Below are 20,218 nucleotides of genomic sequence, written 5' to 3'. Positions count from 1 at the left end.
AAAAGTCCATGTACAGATGCCTATTGCCCATTTCCACAGCAAACAAATGAATTATCAGAAAGAGCTTGAGGGGGCTGAAGTTGGAAGGCCAGAGGTTTGACCCATGATACCAGCCATGTTTTAGATTGTGAGTACATGTGCATGCACACAGGCACACACCCCTCCCCATTTCCATCTACTCCATACTTTTGAACAGGTGAACTTTTCACAAATCCTATTCGGCAGCTCTCTCATCACGCCCCAAAGAGCTAGCAAACAGGGGACACAAGTCACAGACACTGCGCTCTCAACTGGGCCATTTTCTAGGTTCTTGTGAAAATGCTGCATATAGGCATTGACAAAAATGATACTGTCTCTGAAGATATGAGCTCTTACAGCAGGCACATACATGCTCTGCGCATTAATCAAACCAGCCACCGCTGATGAGCAATTTTTCTAAAATTTGGAGGGGGTGCAGTGATCCTAGCCTAAAATCTTGTACAGCAAGTTCCCACCTGAAGAATTGAAACCCTCACCCCAAAAACAAGTTTACAAATGAGGAGAAAGAATTTTATAATAAAAAATTGTTGACAAAAGATTTTTCCTCCAAGGTACAGAGTTTAGTGCATTAGCCTTTCATCTTTGCAGAGGAGTTCAAATGCTGACAGCGTGCACAAGTGAAAGCGATTTTGATGATGTGCATCCTAGCTCTCTAACTGTGACCAGCACAAAGGCAACCTACAATTCCAGATGATTGGCAGTCTCTGTAAGAGAAGCCCAGGACTAAAGATAGCAAGCGGTCTTGCAGGTCAGGAAGGATTAGAGGACATTGGCAAGCTTGGGTAGAAAAGCCTGCACAGTGCCGGCTTGTGGCGTGCATGGCTGAATGCAGCACTATTAATCCCACATTTTCATGGAGCATTAATCCCCACCACAGAATTTAAGAAAAGCTGCAAGGCTTTAACTACAGCAGTGCAAGAGATAGTGCTACAAATGCAAGACACGATTCGGATTGTTGGGATCCAGTGGTGGTTTGTTATATTTATGTCATAGTGCTGATGTAGTGCCGCCTGTGGGTCAGCTGAGTCTTTTATACCTGCATCGTACTTTTCAGAGTTTATCAAGGACATCCTTTTATGTAGTGAATGTGTTTCATACTATGGATTAAAACACATTCATTAAAATAGTTTAGGATTCTGATTTTGGGGACAGGAGGACACAGCATTTCTAAGACCCAGGAAGAAAGCCCCCAAAGTAATAAGGTAGCGCTCTAACTTGTCTTTGTCTGATTTATTTTCCTATTGCCACTTAGATTTTTACAGCAGGCTCCCTCACCTCTTCACGGATGTTTCAGATATTAACAAGAATATTAGAGAAGCCAAGTGTTAAATCGCTTTGAGGATCCCCATAATCCTTTGCTGCATCAGTAACGTTCAGCAGTCCACTGTGTGAGAGCAGAGGTATAGATTTTAAAACAAGCCTAATCACAGATTCATTAATAGGCGGAACATTAATTAATCCAGCATGTAAATATCAGCAGCCTGATGCCCTTTATAAGGCTAAAAAAAAAAAAATCCTGAATGCACTTTATCAGTAGGCATCATCTGGTCAAGGTATTTCCCCAGGGTTTAAATGGGGGTGGTTGAGAGGGCAAACGGTATACTTATTCACCACCTCACAGAACTGATAATACCACTGAAAATGACTTCATAGCATTTACACCCACACCCTTCTAAATCCTATCACAAGCTTGCTTTGTTTGTTATGGAATTACTTTATTGGATAAGAACTGAAGTGGGGCTCAGCTGCTAAAATAATAGGCTGTTCCTCTTACTGGCTCTCTGGAATTAACAGTGCTGTCTCTACATCAAGCAGCTGCGTACTTGTGGGTCTGTCCCTCCCATCAGCATCGTTTCTCACCACCTTACAAACATCAGTGAATTTACCCCATAACACTCCTGTAGAGTGTTAGGAGGTAGAAGAGCAGTATTATTGCCATTTCATAGATGAGGACCAGAGGCACAGAGATTAATGCCTGATTTTCAGAGGTAGCCAGCATCCATAACCTCCTTTACAGTCCATGAGAACTGGATGTGTTTGCCACACTTGGGGGGAGGGGAAGATAATCAGGCCTTAAGTGATTTGCTCAAAGTCACACAGAAAGTCTGTGGCAGAGCCAGTTATAGAACCCAGAATTCATAAGACTCCAACCACTGAGTCACCCAGAAAGCCATCCGTCCTGCACATCAATAGTGAATCAAGCCACACAACACATGCCACCACATTTTTCTGTAGTCCTTTAAAGAAGGCATGTTCTAGGAAATTGTTTTTTCCTGATTATTTTTGGAATACTTAACACTGAGAATTATGCGACTTACAAGACTCACTTCCTTGATGTAAGTTAAGTAGTTCTTGTTAGTCCAGTCATTGCTGGTGGGCTAATCTACAGTCCAAAATTATGTGCCTCAAATAAAGATCCAGTCTCCCCACACATTTCACTTGGGTACTCATCTTGCAGACTGTTCTCTGAAGGCGATCCCTTAAACTTGTAGAGTCCCACCAACGTCAGTGCAGCTCTGCATGGGCATATGGGCCCACCTACATAGGCCCACTTACAGGATCAGGATTTAAATATACCAAAGGAAACTGATATGAAAGTAAATACATAAAATAAAATGGTCATAAAGAATGTCAAGTGGGCATCCAGTCAGTTAATATTTCAGTGTGAAATTCCCTTCTTCCTGAGGTTTGCTTTAGATGATTAGGGCTCAATCTTTTCTACGTATATGAAGTCGTACACTGTTGCACATTTTAGGTCAAAACCACTCTATTTCCACAAGAGCTGATTTTACAAGATACAGAACGGTGCAGATCTTATCAGTCAAAGCATCAGGACCATGCGGATGTTTCAGTGACCTGGGACACTCAATGTAATAAGGGCAGGTTAGTGACAAGAGTGAGTTTCTTTGGGTCTCCACGCCCCCATCCCCCAAAAACAGCTCAGGAAAGGGCAAGCATTCCCAAGTACAGCAGTAGCTGTGGATAAACCTGTTGCCCCTTCGGAAACTGCAAGTATATTTAAGTATGCCCTTTCTTTTGGCTGATAGTCTGGGAAAGGTCACAGCTGCAAGGGTTGAATCCTGGAGGAAACATGCAAGACTCCAGCTAGTAAGGAGAACAAACTAAGGCTCCAAACCTGCAGTGAGATCTGCTTGCACAGACTCCTGCATTTGTGCGGAGACCCATTGTTTTCAATGGCGATACAGGTCTATGTTCACTTTCACTGAAGTTGTTAGGGTAGTAGCTGGCAAATTTGAAAAGTGAAAGGAGAACTAGGATAAATATAATTCCACTGTCTGTTTAAGCTGAAACATTCTGTCATCTTTCTCTTGTCATCCAAATATTTAACCAGGTCATTTCTACAACAGCAGCAGAAACTGCTGTCCCAAACTAGGAAGAGGCAGCAACAGATACGTTTTGAATGGGTGTCTTCTCTCACTCAGGTAACAAACAAAAGCTCCAAATGCCGTTCAGTTGAACATAATGTTCTCAGGTTTTCACCCTCTTTTGAAGGATCCTTGAAGTAGAATGACACTCTCAAATTTAGGACTGAGATCATCTCTTCCCCAGAGAGAACAGGAGTACTTGTGCCACCTTAGAGACTAACAAATTTATGCCTACGAGGCACCTCTGTAGATTTTTTTTCTCCTGTTATTTAGTGTGAATATTAGGGTTTTCCAAGTATAATTTTTTAGGAGTTCTAAATTTTATATATATTTTACATTGACCAATTTTGTCATTGTGCACATAAAATGTTAGCAATTACTTGCTTGTGACAGTCAACTGTCACAAGTTTAAACAGATCAAGAAAAATGAAAATTCTGGAATCAAAGATTATTTGATTGCCTAATCTTACATTGAGGCCAGTTTATGTAATAAGGAGAAACTTTCACAGAGACACAACGTCAATAAGAATTCCGTCAAACGCTGCTTGCAGTAAGCATTACAAACATATCCTAGCGAGTGTCTACTCACGGCAGAGGCAGGAAGCCTATGACAATTGTTTCCTTTAATGTTTAAAATTGACTATTTCTTATAATAAATAAGGGGAAGGGGCAGAAATTGTGTTAACCCTTTTGTCAAAATATATCTCTTATTTAATTCCAATGGTGCCAGTAGATCAGGGATGAATTTAAGCTTTAGAGTTCAGCAAGTTTGCTTCAAGCATAGTTCAACCAGACTAAGTACAGTAGCAACAAGTTTCTAGTAGGTTGTGAATACACTTAAGCACATGAATAACTTAGCCAGGTGAGTAGTCCCACTGAAGTCAGTGGGACTATCACATGTATAAGCGTTTACAGGTTGTGGTTCAATACTACTATTCCACCTCTGGTATAATATGCTGTCGACACAGGTTACCACAGGTCTAATGAAATTCAAACCACCATTCATAGTGATGTCATTCAATTTCGGTACCTCAGCATGAAATAAGGAGATTGCAAAAATTTGCTAACAGCCAGTACTACTCAAGACCATTTAATTGGTGGCTGTTGAGATGAACTGACTATTATATATTGGATTAAAAGCTTACTTGGGAAATTTAAAATCAAGCTGCAGAGCTACTTAAAAGTATATTTCAACTGCAGAATTATTAATTCTGCATGTCCTATAGGTAGCTCTCTGTACCACTGATAATTATATTCACCAATACATTCTTCAGGATTTACAGACTTATTAGCCACAGACAGAAAATGAAAGCCTGAAAAGTGTAAGATAGTTGTGCAAACAGAGGAAAAAAGCGTAAGTGTTTGATGTGAAAGGACCACTTATTTACTACAGAACTTTGCAAGTCTACGCAACACTGAATGTACATTTCACTGTAATCTTGTATTTTAAAATTCAAATAATAATGACATACACCTAGAGGTACCCATACAATGCTCTGGACACCTATCCCATAAATTAAGAAGTCACAACAGGAAGCAAAAGATATACCCCAAAATATATTGGTCTCAGCCCACACCTTTTAAGGGCTAAAAGAGACAATTCTGGGGCAGTCCTTTTTTTTTTTTAAATGTTACAATTTTTAATTTACAGGATAGATGCTTATAGTTGTATTTTTAAAATGTAATAATAATTTACAAAATTAAAGTGAAACGTAACATCCAGAATTAAACAGATTTACATAATATAGTGAAATATAATTAAGTGATCCTTTTGCATCACTTATTTTATGTTGATTTTCTTCCATCTGCACAGCCATCTTATGCTATTGCAGGCTTTCATTTTCATCGGTGGCTAATAAAGGAAACTGGCAGGTAGTTTAGGTACAAAAATTAAGTTCTAGTTTTTAAAAGTTGTACAGAACCTAGTACAGGGATTTAAAAATCCATGAAAACATTTTATTTGGATTTAACACCTTTCTTTGCAATATTTGCCACCCAAACAGAAACTTTCTCCCACTTGACAGCCAGAAAGTGAAGATATAAGTGAAATTGGCTAGTAAAAAAAAATGGAGAGACTTTCATTATGAAGGGCTAGCTAGTGGGTGTATTTTCACTGACTAAGATTAATGAAAAACAAAAAGTAAACTCTAGAAAACAGTGAAATTGAACATAGTTTAAAAATAATTTCAATCATCTAACCTAAGAAATTCTCTTTTTAAATGTGTTTTTTAATCTCACAGCATCTCTTTACAATTGACCCACTTCATCTCAAACCCAGATATCTACTGTTTCAGAGTCATTCATCAGGTCCCTGGTGTCAAATTATCACAGAGAATTGGACAATCCCATTAAAATAAAGATGTTTCTCACAGAAGCCTGTTTATACAAAAGGACAGTATGAGAAGCAGCTCTGTACCTCAAGTTCAGTTTCTCTTCGATTGATGTCATCCGTGGATTGATTTAACTTTTCCAGTTCCCCCTAGAAAAGAGCAAAAACACAGGCATGCACTGAGTAATCAGACACCAACATGATGGAGAAGGAAAGGTTCTATTAAATGTCATCTGGCATCCCCCAAAGAAAACACATTAGGGCTCTGGCTGGAATGTTAAATGAAAACAGAGATTTGAGACATTTGGAGGAACTCAGCCAGAGGTTATGGATCTATTATAGGAGTGGGTGGGTGAGATTCTGTGGTCTGCAATGTGCCTCAGGTCAGACTAGATTATCAGGATGGTCCCTTCTTGGCCTTAGAAGTCTGTGAGTTTACCACCTAGTTGCAGCATTCAGCTACTCAGGAAAAAGAAAAACAAGCTGAGAAACTTCACTTATGTTCTAGTTTTAATGAAGTACAGTTCTTGCTTTCAGTTATGTCATTTTTATTAATACTAAATAAGAATACAATCTGTATCTTAAAAGAATGTGACTAATGTCAGCTAGTTCCCAGTAAGACAGTTTTTAACACAAGGCCATTTGTCTTCACAGTGGTAGGGAAGGAGGTATATACACAGACAAAGGCACAAAGACAAGGATTAGAACATAGTGTCAATACTGTAACAGAAACAGGCACATGCAAAGACAGCAAGTATAAAAAGGGACTCATTTCACAATACATTAGAAGCAGTTACAGCAATACCCTCTTTCTGCAACAGAAGTATCAGAATTTGGCCCTCAATGTTGAATTGTACTAAAGGACCCACACCCCGAATTGATCAACTATTGAGTGACTGTCCACCAAATTACATTAATTAATCTGGTCACAATGAAAAGATGTTAGTTCTAACAATATAGCTTTATTACCCACAGAAGTAAGATTTGATTTCAGACTTTAAAGACCATTGTTTTTATTTTTTCTAATAGCAGGTTTTAATACACATTTCAAATTACTGCTTTGTTATCTAGGTAAGAAGGTTTTGCCCTATAAATGTTAAAGCAACAGACATTTATTTAGCCAGATGACCAAAAAAACAAAAACAACCCCCACCACAATTTCATTAATAGCACGCAATCAAACTCCCAGTGTTGATTAGATAAATAGAGTCATATTCCAAATAAAAAAAGAACCCAAAGACAAAATTTCAGTCACTGGGAGATAGTGCGCCTCAGTCTCTGAAAAATCAGGCCACTTAAACATTGCTGAAGTGTTTGCAAGATCAGACTTATCTTTAGGCACCCACATCTGAAAATGTTGCTACAAATCTGTACAGATCTGGCAAAGAGATACAGAAGACAAGAGTAATGACAGGTATAGGCCCGATCCAGCAAAGACTTCTACATGTGCTTAACTTTACACACAGCCAGTAATCCACTAAGGGAGTACTCAGGGCATAAAATTAAGCCTGGGTGTAGGTCTTTGCAGGATTAGGGCCATACTGCTCTTTCCACCAAGCAATAGATCAGGGTATGAATTTGAGGGGAGGGGAGAAAGATGGGGAACTCTGTTCAAAAAAAGATTCAAGAGCATTTAAAAAAATCACAGGTAAAAAGAAAGTAACATTTTGTATTTCAAGCCTGTGTTTTCCTTTTTAATTAAAATCCCACCATTATTATTATTATTATTATTAAGAGTTTTATCCTCTCCCTATAGGTTTACAAAAAAGGTTTTGCATTTTTTTTGTTGTGATTAAAAAAAATCAAGGTCAGAATTTTAATTTAAAAAAAGGGAAGAGAGTCATGGCACAGAACATTTTAATGGAAAATATAATAATCTTAAACAACCAGCATGAACAGCTTAAATCATACTAATACAACTTCACAAATGCCCTTGCTCAGCTGCAGGCACCAAGCTAAGAGAGACCATGACCCCCTCCAACAACCTTATTTCAGGTCTCAGCTTCAAACATGTTTTGTTCCCCACCCCCAAGCCCAATCTTACTTAACGGCCAAGCCACAAATGATTCAGCTCTGGTCTTGTAACTATGGTACAGCGTTTTGAAAGACGCCCTGTACGAATGGTACCGAAGAAAATCACAGTTGCATTGTCTTGTCTGTGTGCAGACACACACACACGCACCGCAGAAACCACTCTTCAGGTATTCTTGCAGCCTGTGCATAATATCACAGGAGGTTTCCCCTTGGGTTTGGAAAGGGGCCAGGTTGCTTTAAGTCCTGGAAGGTTCAGAAAAGCCCCCTCAGTGATGCTGCCTATCGGGGGGGGGGGGTGGCTTGTCTCCAGCGCACACACTGGGCTGCTCAAAAGGGGGTCTTTTAAACCCCCTCTCCCGAAGGGGAGCAGGCAGGCACCCGGTGCTCCAGCAGCCTCTCCACCCATCCGCAGAAATACCCCAATAGAAACCTAATGAGCTCAGCGGGCAGATGCACAGCGGCTGCACGCCCCATCGGGTGGGGGGCGGAGTAGCAAGAGGGTAACACGGAGGAGATCTATGGGAGACCTGTGCAGGGATGGGGAGCAAACGCAGTGACACCCCCCCCCCAAACCAGCATTCCCCCCTCCGCTCTGCGATCGCAGCTCCGTGCAGGACCGTCCCACCCCAGTGATGAGGCCCATGGCTCCGGGCGCAGAGACTAGGCATTGTCCGCCCAACGCGTGCGGGCTTGGGGCTCAGCCAGCCCCCCGGGACCGGCTTCCCGGGTGCCGCCGCTCCGCAGCATCCCCGGGGCTCGCTCTCCTGCCTCACCTGGATCCTGGGGTCCACCTCCTCCTCCTCGGGGAAATCCCCCTCCTCGGGCCGGCTCCTCCGGCCCGCGGGCTCCATGGGGCCGGGCTGCCAAGCTCGGACCTGTCTCTGCAGCTGCCCGCGGCCGCGCGGGGAAAGGGGCCCCGGGGAGGTGTCGGCGGCCGCGCTGAGGAAATCCGCCTCCCCACGCCCCGTGCCTGCCGCTAGCTCGCTGTCAGCCGGCCTCGGCCCCTCCCCCGCCCGCCGGCCTCGGCCCAGCCCGCCGGCCGGGCTGCCAAATCAGCGGGCGAAAGCAGCCTCCCCACCCCCACTGTGCCAAGCGCCGCCCCCAGAAAAGCCCGGCCCCGTGTGCTCTTGACAGCACCTGGCAGCCGCCTGCTGCGTTCTCGCTTCTCCTTTGTGCGGCTGCGGAAGGGGGGCAAGAGGCAGGGCCGCGCTGCTGGCTCGGCAGGCAGGGTTCCCATCGGGCCGCTGTCCTCGCCACGCGGGCCGGGCTCTGCCCAGCGTCCATAAGAGCCAGCCCCTGGCAGGTGTTACCGGGGATGAGCAGCCCCAGCAGGAGACAGGCCAAAAGAAGCAGGGACTCATTCTCACCTGCCCCTGGCCTAAAGAGCAGCTGATGCCTTGTAGAAAACTCTGACAGCCAATCTCCTGAGCCCCGGTGGTGCCCGTCTCGTTTGGCCCAGGGGTTGTTTGGTTTTGTTTTTTAATTTAGGACACGCCGGTGAAAACGGGACCTTAATTGTTTCACAACCCCTCGCTTGCAAAGGGTCCTTTGTGACATCACAATCCGCGCCACGCAACTGCGGTACCGCCAACAACGCTTAGGGGCTTCAGGTGCAGGGCAGTGGCTAGCTCATCAGAAGGCATTTTTTCAGCAGTTTGCTGGAGAGGTTGAAATGTTTTTGCAAAGCACTTTTAGAAGCCTTGAAAATTCAATCCGAACGAGGTTTCTGACGTGAGTCAGCTGAGCCAACAAATTTTGTATCTGGTGCATGCAGCAAAAAAATAAGCGAACTCCACCCAAAAAACAAACAAACAGTCAGTGATTGTCATCATTGTGTCAGCAAAAAGGAACCTCGTCCTAGAACCCGTGGTGGTGTGTAAAAATAAGGCTACTGACTAACATGTATGCTTTGCTCTTGCTACAACACAGGGCTCTTTTTGATATTTGATTTAGCACTGCATTAGTCCTAGGTTTATTACAGGATTAGCACCTCAACCCTCGTGAGAAGATAGAGTTAACCCCTCTTCTTAGAACAGGAACAGCAATGGGAGGCTGCAGTACGAATTCTGGCTCTTGTTCCTCTTACCTCCAGTTTTTGATAGAGAAGTAAAATCAAAGCTCCCCCACCCATAGAGTATCAGAGTTGGAAGGGACCTCAAGAGGTCATCTTTGTTTCCTTCTGTCCACACCAAGGAGATTAAAAACAAGGGAGATTCTTGGTCTCTGATTACAGTTGCCAACTTTCTAATTGCAGAATAGGGAACACAGTTGCCCTGCCCCAAGGTCCTGACCCTTCTGCAAAGCCCCACCCCCATTCACTCCATCCCTCTCCCTCACCTGCTCCTTTTCACCAGGGTGGGGCTGGGGATGAGGGATTTGGAGTGCAGGAGGGAGCTTTGGGCTAGAGTGGAGGGTTGAGAGTATGGGAGTAGCCTCCTGGAGGGAGTTTGGGTGCAGGAGGGGGTATGGGCTCCAGGTGGCTCTGATCTCAGGCAGCTCCTGGGAAGTGGCAGCATGTCCCTCCAGCTCCTAAGCAGAGGGGAGGGCCAGGGGATTCTACACACAGCCCCAGGCACCGCCCCTGCAGCTCACATGGGCTGGGAACCATGGCCAATGGGAGCTGTGGAGCCAGCATTTAGGGCAGCACCTGCAGCCTAGGAGCCTGAGGGACACAATGGCCGCTTCCCAGGAGCTACGCAGAGCCTGCCTGCGCCGCTGGCACTATAGCCAACCAGACTTTTAGCAGCCCGGGCAGTTGTGCTGACAGGGTCCCTTTTTGACCAGGAGTTCCGGTTGAAAACTGGGCACCTGGCAACCCTATCTCTGATCATATCTGGTACAGAAAAAGGTTTGTTGTGCCCTTTTCCATTTTTTGTGAGAGATTTTAAAAAAACACTCCTCCTTTAGATGAGCAAGGAGGTTCTCCCTTGGGGACCACCCACCCTCTGGCTAGAAATATCAGCTCTTGATTTAACCCCTTTTTTCTGGAGGACTGAATTTAAAACCTATCAATCAGATCTTTTTAGAAGCTTCCCCTTATCTCATTAGTTCTTTGAGCTAGACATCCTCCCTACCCTATTCCTTCTGGCCTTATAACTTACGCCAGGTCTACACAATAGACCTATAGTGGTAGAACTACATTGCTCAGGGGTGTGAAAAATCCACACTCCTGAGTGATGGAGCTATACTGACCTAGCTTCCCCCCATAGATAGTACTGTGTTGACAGGAGAGCGTCTCTCGCTGATGTCACTACTGCCTCTCTGGGAGGTGGATTAACTAACAAAAGCATAGTAGCATCTTCAGTAAAGTGCTGCAGTAGTGCAGCTGTGACCCTATAGCACTGTATGTGAAGACAGGCCCTTGTTATTTTCAAGGCCTTCCTTCTGCTTGCTAATAAGGACCTTTTTTACACATGCATACATATTTCCTTAACCAAACTTAAGGTAACTAATTCTTTAGTTTCCTATTTGTCTTACAACCTGTAAGAGGGGACTGGACTCTATGACCTCTTGAGGTCCCTTCCCGTCCTAGAATCTATGAAAAAAGTCTTTTAAAAAATGAGTGGCCCTTTGTAAAAGTCACTTTCTTTGCAAGAGATTCACCACTCCTACAACTGAGGGCTGAGAAAGCTCCAGCTCCCATTCTCTGCTCTTGCAGCAAATCAAGGAAAGATGAAAAAATAATATTCCTGAGATTTGTAAGGTGAAAAAGTAGACAAATTACAAATAATGTTCGAGCCTTCTTTATATGACATAAAGCAAAAAAAAAAAAAAAAAAAGGAGGGGCCAGATGTAAACACTTTTTATTTTAAAATACCATACACCTTTGAAGTGACACCAACAGCCTAGAACAATGAGAAGGACAGGAGGTGCTGCATAAAAGCAGAAAGAGAACACAGCTACAAATCATAGCTGGACTGTTTGAACCTGCTAAGACAGCTTAGCACCACAAAAGGCTGTGTCTTTTTTTTTTTTTTTTTAAACTATTTCGTTAAAGAAAAACAGTTATGGCCTGATCCTAAGAAGGGCTGAGCACCCATAACACCTACTGAAGCAAATTAAGGAAATCTACAGATAAAAACCCCACAGATTTTAGGACATCTGTGTCAGATATCCTTCATGACAATCATCAAGCTCTCTCATTCCCATGGCAACCTGGCTCCCTGTGAAGCCATGCTGGCCCACTGTCTCAAAGCCCAGAGCAGAAACAGAGTTAATGCTGACAAGCCCAGAATTCCCACTACCATTTTCCCATGGGTTTTCTGGAAACTGGTGCTATGTAACATGGATCTTCCTCAGCTTTGCCATCCCCACCCACAACTCACATAGCTCCGATCACTTAGATTTCATATGTAAGGGCAGGCTTCTACAGGGTTGAGGATGGAGGGGGAAAAAAAATCACTGCTTAGGCTTCATTCTCCTTTCATGGACAGATTTTAGGCCATTTGAGTGAGGTCTCTGCTCCTGTCGTCCCTACCAAAGCTGCCCATGGAACAGAATCCTAAACAGAATACAAAGAAAAAAATACAATGGGAAAGATAAATCAATAACAAGCATAATTTAGTAACAAAGGGGCAACTTAAGTATGTAGTGCTTGTGATGGGTTGGACCCCCTGGAAGGTCACCTGGTGTACTGGGACACCCCTGAGGCAGACTATTCTGCCAGCCAGTGCTACCTTTTACCTGGCCTTGCTGGGCTAGGCTCCCCAGCCTTTTCCAGCCCAGCACACAGGCAGGGCCACACCCAGCTGCACAGAGAGACAGAAATCCGCTCTGAGGAGGCTCAGCGTAAGGGGCTTGCCACAGCACCCAGATTTCCACCTCCCCGCTTTGGAGTACAAACCCAAAATTATAGGAAATTCGCCTCTTCCCTCAGTGTGGAGGAGGATATGCACAGCTTCTTGCCCCCCCTGCCCCCATTAGAAATCACATAAACTGGGTTATATTGTAAAGCAGAAATAAATTTATTAACTGTAACAGGTGTATTAAGTAGTTAAAGCAGTAGCAGACAGAACAAGGCAGCTTACTACGAAAATAAAACAGAGCACACAAACTAAGCCTAATACATGTAACCTGTTTCTTTAGTGTAAGTTCTCACCCTAAATGTGGTTCTAATCATCTTCTTCACAGGCCAGATGCCCTTTCAGCCTGGGTCCAGTTCTTTCCCCCAGGACCTTTTCAGCTTGGAAAAGAGGAGACTAAGGGGGGATATGATAGAGGTATATAAAATCATGAGTGATGTAGAGAAAGTAAATAAGGAAAAGTTATTTACTTGTTCCCATCATACAAGAACTAGGGGGTCACCAAATGAAATTAATGGGCAGCAGGTTTAAAACAAATAAAAGGAAGTTCTTCACACAGCGCACAGTCAACTTGTGGAACTTCTTACCTGAGGAGGTTGTGAAGGCTAGGACTATAATAGCGTTTAAAAGAGAACTGGATAAATTCATGGAGGTTAAGTCCATTAATGGCTATTAGCCAGGATGGGTAAGGAATGGTGTCCCTAGCCTCTGTTTGTCAGAGGGTGGAGATGGATGGCAGGAGAGAGATCACTTGATTATTACCTGTTAGATTCATTCCTTCTGGGGCTCCTGGCATTGGCCACTGTCAGTAGACAGGATACTGAGCTAGATGGACCTTTGGTCTGACCCGGTACGGCCTTTCTTATGTACAACCTTTACAACCAGTGCAGTTGTAGTGACATTGCATGGTCACGTTAGGGCCTCTGCCTAAAATCCCATCAGAGAGCTTAATTCAACCAAAGTACTTGAGAAATGAAATTAGCATACAAAACAAAGATGCATCACAGCCCTTGAATGTATATAGACACTGGTATTATACAGGCATTTTCTGGACTGATTCATGAATATTTGATTACTAAAGACCCATTTGCAGTTGATGGAAAACTTTGGAAAAACTGATTTAGAGACAATTCAGGTTATAGAATTCTATGTTTCTCTTCCTGAAGGACAATTTGCATGAAAATAATATCCTTGTCTTGAAAAATGCTATGGCTCCTGCTGATTATTCATGTCAGCCCAAAGCATTTTCAAACAATATATATTAAATGTTTTATAATATTCAAATAGTATTACAATTCAGTTTTAAAATAAAACTCTTACCATTGAACCAAATACTGGAAAGACAAACAGTACAATTTCTAAGAAAAATAGACATTTGAAAAACTAGAATTTGGACCCATAAGTTCTTAAATACACAAATAAGTGGGGATAAAATCCTCTAGATAAACCTGTGGAGCAAAAGTCATCCCTAAGCAGTAACTCAATTGACTTTTGTGCACCAAATATGGATTTGGCCCACAGAATTGCCCTTGTAAAACAAACATGATCCCTTTCTTTTAAACGGCAGTGGAGTTGTTGCTCTATTAACTAACTTTCAAAGCACTTATACTTTTGGAAGCCAGGAAGGTATATTATATGATATATAGAAATATATTTTAAACACAAAGCAGGATCTTGCCCATAATCATAGGCATGAAGATGGAGTATTTGAAGTTCCTTGGAAGCTTATATATGACATTAAACACACTTTTTTTAAAGTAGTCAAATTCCTATAGTATTCCTGGTTTATGTATGTTCATAATTATACTATGTGTGCTACACTTCAGGAAGCTTTGAATTTTCTAGATTACTTTTATTTATAAACACAATCTAGGAAATGTCACACACATATGAACATACATATAAGTGGCCCCCTCCACCCCCAGAAAAAAAAAAAAACATATACACATTCATTGGTGGGAATGAGCATTTATTCTAGGGACAGATCATCCCAGGATTTCCCCACCTCTGCTGCATTTTAATTAGAGTAAAAAAAAAAAAAAGAGTGAGTGAGATAAGAGAATAAGTATTACCCCAAAAATCCCCTTTGTTTCACTTCTGTTTAACAAGCAACATTTAAGGGTGATTAAAAACATAACCACCTGGGCTTTACAGAGCTATAATGTAAATAGGCTGATTTAAAGAGATATCATGCTATTTTCTAGCATTAAAGTTCAAGAAGTTTAATATTCTTTATTTAAAAAGAAAACAATTAGCATTACTAGCCAAATTGTTTACTGGGCTGACTAACTGTATCTTACATTTTTATGCAACTTTTAGACTGAACCAGAAATAACATACATTGGATCATTGTTTATATCACTCCTTCAGGGGACCATTTTTCAACTTTTTTTTTTAAAAGAGATTTTTACTTTTTTCCTGCAATTTCTAATTAGATTGAGCCATTATCTAATAGTCCATAGACACATTTCCAGGCACATTATACTCAGAGAGAAATAGCACAATTTCTTGTGTATCCAGAAACAAACTCTGATCTAGCCTTCCAACCTACCAGGTACAAAAAGTGTTGCTTGCAATCCCCCCAGAAGAACACATACATTGGCAAATCCTATTGCTTGAATATGAAGCCCTTGATCACAATAATTTGAGCAAACTCATTAGCTAACTATCTCATTATTCTAAAACCTGTTGTTATTTTTAGTATATGGGGTTTCACACTGTTGAATTAACAGTTTTATGGACTTCCCCTGGTTCCTGTTTGTTGGTCTTCACAGGGACTTTCCTTCTTCACTCTCAATTCCCCTTGGGTTAGAGTGATCAGATGTCCCGATTTTATAGGGACAGTCCTGATTTTGGGATTTTTTTCTTATATAGGCTCCTATTACCCCCACCCCCTGTCCCAATTTTTCACACTTGCTGTCTGGTCACCCTACCTTGGGTGGGCCTTTAGTTTTGAGCACACCTATGTCCATCTGTTTCAATAACCACAATAAGAACTCTGAAATCCCCTCCTTAGGCATGGAGGACTGTATGGAATTTCCCTTTGGAAAACCACAGGAGTCCTAGTTCTGTCATAGGGATCACTAACTATGAAGCACTGTCTCTTTGTCCCTCCCCCAAAAGGTAGAATGCACTACCTCTGTTGGATCCATGGAATGGGAGACTAGGCTAAGGGACTCTTCAGATCTCCTGTTTAACAGCCTTGGCTAGTAGCCACAGGGAAATCAGGCCATTCCCCTCCCTGTTATTATATGAGTAGGGGGAAAAATAGCATAAAAAAACATTGTGAATAATAAGTGTATCCAGAATCCTGAGGCTACCTCTTAAGCACTCAATCCCGCTGCTTGTCAGATCAACAGCAAATCTCCCACCAATTTCAATAGAAGATCAAACCGAAAGGTATTAATGTGCCCCCAGCAATGTCTCTTAGAAGCAGTGTTGCCATGTGAGCAGCTGAGTCCTAACAGCCCTTCTTTCCTCCCCAGTCTGAGAATTCAGTGATGTTTCAGTGGCAAGAGAAACACGGCTGCAGTTCAATACAGAAAACTCCCTTTCCCCTCCAATCACTACTCATGGGTCACCTGACCCAAAATACTTTTGACACTTAATAGAACATAATACTGAGACAGGAAAAGGGGGCAGGGGAGGGAATTGCACAAATTTAATTACAAACAACAAATTCCAGATAAAGCATAAGCAGGCCTGATTTTCAAGAAGTAATGAGCACTCATAAAGCTAGCTGACTTCAATGGGAGCTGTGGATGTTCAACAATCCTAAAAGTAAGGCCCTATACTTCTTTTTATTGAAACCTCCTGGGTTAATATTACTTGGATTCAGGGACAGAATAGTTCTTCCAATTTACCAGAAAGGAGCGCTTTATAAGCTGTAAACATTAATTAACATTAACACCCTGCAAACACTCAACCATTCAGAGACCTCAATTTTGCAAATCCTTAAGGACTTTGCAAAACTTCATTCACATGAGTCACATTAACATCCATAAGACTAGTCAAGTGGGTAAAGTTAGACATGGGCTTTAGTGTTTGCAGCATTGGTGCAAAAGTGTCTAGTTCATACAAGGATCCCCTTATGAACTAGTGAGTTCCCCTCACAGCATCCACCTGAGGCTACAGTTATTTCACTTTTAATCTTTGAAGTTTGTTTTTAAAAGTAGAGGGTCGCGCTTTGCTCCTTCTGTAGGCTGAGCTGTACACTCAATGAGAGAGCTACACATGAAGCAGTTGTCTGTGATGTACAGGCAGCAGCAAGGGCACCAGAGAAATTCCTTTGCCTGCTGCAATGTGGTGGCAGGGGAGGCAATGAAGACCAGAAGTGCGGGGGACCAGAGCTGAGGGTGATAGGTGGTTACTGACACCCCCTAGTCTCTGCACAGAGCTGCTTTGTCCTTTACCTTCCAGTTACTTGTTAACCTGCTCCTCATCTGCTATTTTTTCCTCTTCTCCCATCACCACTGCCCCATCCCTCTGGTCCCTGTTGCTTTCTTCCCCCTTCCAGTCCAAAAGGGACTCTATTTATAGCTGCCAACACCAGCCTGTCACATCTCTGTAACTTCTTCCATCTGAGGATCTCAAAGGACTTACAAACATTAATTCATTAAGTCATAGAATAACCCAGTGTGGTTTGTACTTTGTTTTGCAGCATTGTTCTTACCTTCAGTACCCCTAATTGTTTAACCCTGTAAATCATTTAAGTCAGATAGTTAAAATATAAAAGAGCACAGAAAGACACTGAGAAAGACATGTTTTCAAAATAGCTTTCAAAACAGGAAAGATAGAGAGAGGCAAGCACAGATTAGGGGATGCAGATACCATTGTTGTGATGAGCACAACATAAAGATGAAGAAAAAGGGTGGATCTACGCCCAGGGACAAAATGTGGAATGGCAAACACACAGGAACACCTGCCTCCAAAGCACACAGCCAGCCTGGCAGTTAACAAGGAAGCAGCAGGGAGGCACTGAGGTAGGGGCAGTCTCTTAGCTAGTCAAGCCTCCGTGGAGAGGCATTATAAAGGTCTTTGCACAATGCTTCTGCTTCCTGACCATATTTGGCTGGTCCCTGGGCAAGAGCACAAGAGATAGGGAGAACTCCTTGTGCCCTCCTCCTTCTAGCACAGGACCAGGCAGAATAGGGCCTGTATCCCTTGTGCCAAAAAAAACAAACTCGCCTGCTATTTATCTAGATTTCTGTATTAGCACAGCTTGCCAGTTCAGCAAGTTAGGGTCTGTTAGATATTGACAACCATCCACCAAACTCAAAGGGCCCCCTCTGAGCATCATTGCAGATCTCCCATCAGATATATCTAGAAAAAGCAGTCAGATGAAAAAAAAAAAAAAAAAAAAAAAACACACACACCATATGTAGAGACACTTCCATGATCACCTCCCATTAATAACCAGAGTCACCATTCCACCCTCAGTTTGACAGAATCACATTCCCTAATGCTGCCTGTTATATAAAATCAAACACATTGTGTGGGGGGGAAGGGTTGCAGTGGTTTAGCACTTAATGTTATTTCTTATAGCATTATAAAGGTTATCTGCCTTGGGTTTTATACTTCCTTCTACTGTCGCCTCCCACTCCCCATTAGCTCTTTTATTCTCCCAGTCTACCCTCTCACCCCATCCCTTCCTCTCCTCTTCCTCATCTCCATTGCTTGCTGCCCAGTTCTCTTTCCTGACCCTTTGGAGCTCTCTCCACTGGAGTCCCACTGTCTCCTCATTTTCCAGGTCTTAGCCAACCCTCCTTCTTTGACGGCATGGGACGCTTTTTACCCAATCTCCTACTGCAGTCTCTCTTCCTTCTACTCCTTCCTTTGGGTCTCCCACCTCTCACCCTTCCCACTTTGCTCCCCAGGGATCTCTTGCTCTTTCATCCTGCCGCTGAGTAGGAGTTTCTCTCAGTTCTCCTCCATGGGGTCTTCTCCTCTTGAGCCGCCATTCTTCTAGGTGCCTCTCATCCGCGCTCTCACAAAAAAAGACAAAGCACCAAGCAGCCCTTCCACCATCCATCCTCCACTGAGAACCCATCAGCTCTTCTGTCTGATGCACCTCTAGCCTTTCAGCCTTGCACCCAAAGCGCACACACCAGACTCCATTTTGACCTACATCCCCCACACTTCAGCAATGCCCCTCCAGTCCCTCAGCACCTCCCCCAGACTCATCCAGCCCTTTGTCTCTTACTCCTTCGTTTACACTCTAGAATCCCAGCTTTGCAGAGGGATAGCTAAAGTTGCTGGCTGAGGCTTGAGGAAGCAGTCAGAAAGGGAGACAGGAACGCACAGCTCAGTATTGCCTACCAGAAGGAAGCCCAAAGAGCAGCCTTATAAAAAGAATAGAAAAAATAACCCCTGAACACTGCTGAGAAGCTATTTGGGATCCTGTGAGGAATGAGGAGATAGGGCCCCTAATGGCTCCTCATAGTGACACGTGAGTGGAGAGGACAGTGGAGAAGCCAAAGGGGAGGGACAAAGGACTCAAGAATAGGAGACAAAGAAAGGGCAGTAGGTTCTGGGTGAAGGAAGTATTAATTTGGGGATACAACTGAAAATTTGAGGAAAGGCAAATTTTTGTTGGATCTAAGGCCTAGTAAGTTTTAGTGCATCCCTGGAGTAGAGCTGTTCCAGATGGCAGGAGCTGCAGAGGAGAAAGTTCACATACTAACAGGGGCAACAGTAAAGGGACATTGAGAAGCCTTGTGCTAGATTAGAACAGAGAACAAAGATATATTTTTGTCCCCATTTTGGTGATGGGTCAGCTGAAGCACAAAGAGATTCGTTTCAGAGGGGTAGCCGAGTTAGTCTGTATCAGCAAAAACAACGGAGGAGTCCTTGTGGCACCTTAGAGACTAACAAATTTATTTGGGCATAAGCTTTATTTTGGGCATAGCCCACGAAAGCTTATGCCCAAATAAATTTGTTAGTCTCTAAGGTGCTACAAGGACTCCTCATTGCTTTTACAAAGAGATTAGATGACTGCAGCAAGTCAGTAGCAAAGTTGAGGACAGAACTCAGGAGTCATTCCTTATACTCTGGTCTAACCATTTAACACCACTCTCTCCAGTGGATGAGGAGTCCTTTTTCCATCCCCCACTCCTCTCACCTCACCAAAAGTCCTTTATTTGGGGAATCAATGTCCTCAAACTGCCCAATCTTGTATTACACAATCACAAACCTTTAAAAAACAAACAGTCCTTCAAGTCTACACCAGGTAATCTCTCTTGCTGAATTCCTTTTTATTGGTAATACCTAGTTAATAGCAGGGTGCTAGTTCTTAGCCTTTAAAAATCACACTAAGATTTCCATAACATTTCTATAGATAAAAATAACACTACAGTGACAAGTTGCTGTAAAAAGAGAAGTCTCATGTTTATATACCCTGTACCATTAGCAATGGTTCGACAAAGTGTTTGATCAAGGCTGTATGTGAGTCAGCTAGTCTATCGGTAGTATTTTAATTCCCATTTTTAAGTCATTTCTTGACTGGTTTTGATGTGTGGAGGAAAATGGCCTAAGGCCTAAACTTTGGTCAAGTGAACTGTATGTATGTCAGGTGTGTGTGTGTGGCCAGGAGGAAGGAGGAAAGGGGGGGGGGGGGGGGGGGGGGGGGG

At 43.0% G+C, this 20,218-nt stretch overlaps 1 protein-coding gene across 1 annotated transcript in view; it reads right to left on the bottom strand.

Annotated features, from left to right (window-relative positions):
• The window catches only part of SH3BP5 (SH3 domain binding protein 5), a 61,614-nt gene extending 52,870 nt beyond the window's left edge, over nucleotides 1–8,744 (bottom strand). Inside the window, exons 1-2 of the mRNA XM_034760897.1 lie at nucleotides 8,562–8,744; nucleotides 5,842–5,904 (exon numbers count right to left, since the gene is read on the bottom strand). Of these exons, the coding sequence (XP_034616788.1) occupies nucleotides 5,842–5,904; nucleotides 8,562–8,639 (141 nt within the window). The 5' untranslated portion in view covers nucleotides 8,640–8,744. The remainder of the gene's footprint in view (nucleotides 1–5,841; nucleotides 5,905–8,561) is intronic.
• Between the last annotated feature and the right edge of the window lie 11,474 nt (nucleotides 8,745–20,218).

The sequence above is a fragment of the Trachemys scripta genome, chromosome 2 (genome assembly GCF_013100865.1).
Source record: "Trachemys scripta elegans isolate TJP31775 chromosome 2, CAS_Tse_1.0, whole genome shotgun sequence".
NCBI classification, from domain to species: domain Eukaryota; kingdom Metazoa; phylum Chordata; order Testudines; family Emydidae; genus Trachemys; species Trachemys scripta.
The sequence above is the reverse complement of the archived record's forward strand: the minus strand, read 5'-3'. Positions and strand labels throughout refer to the sequence as shown.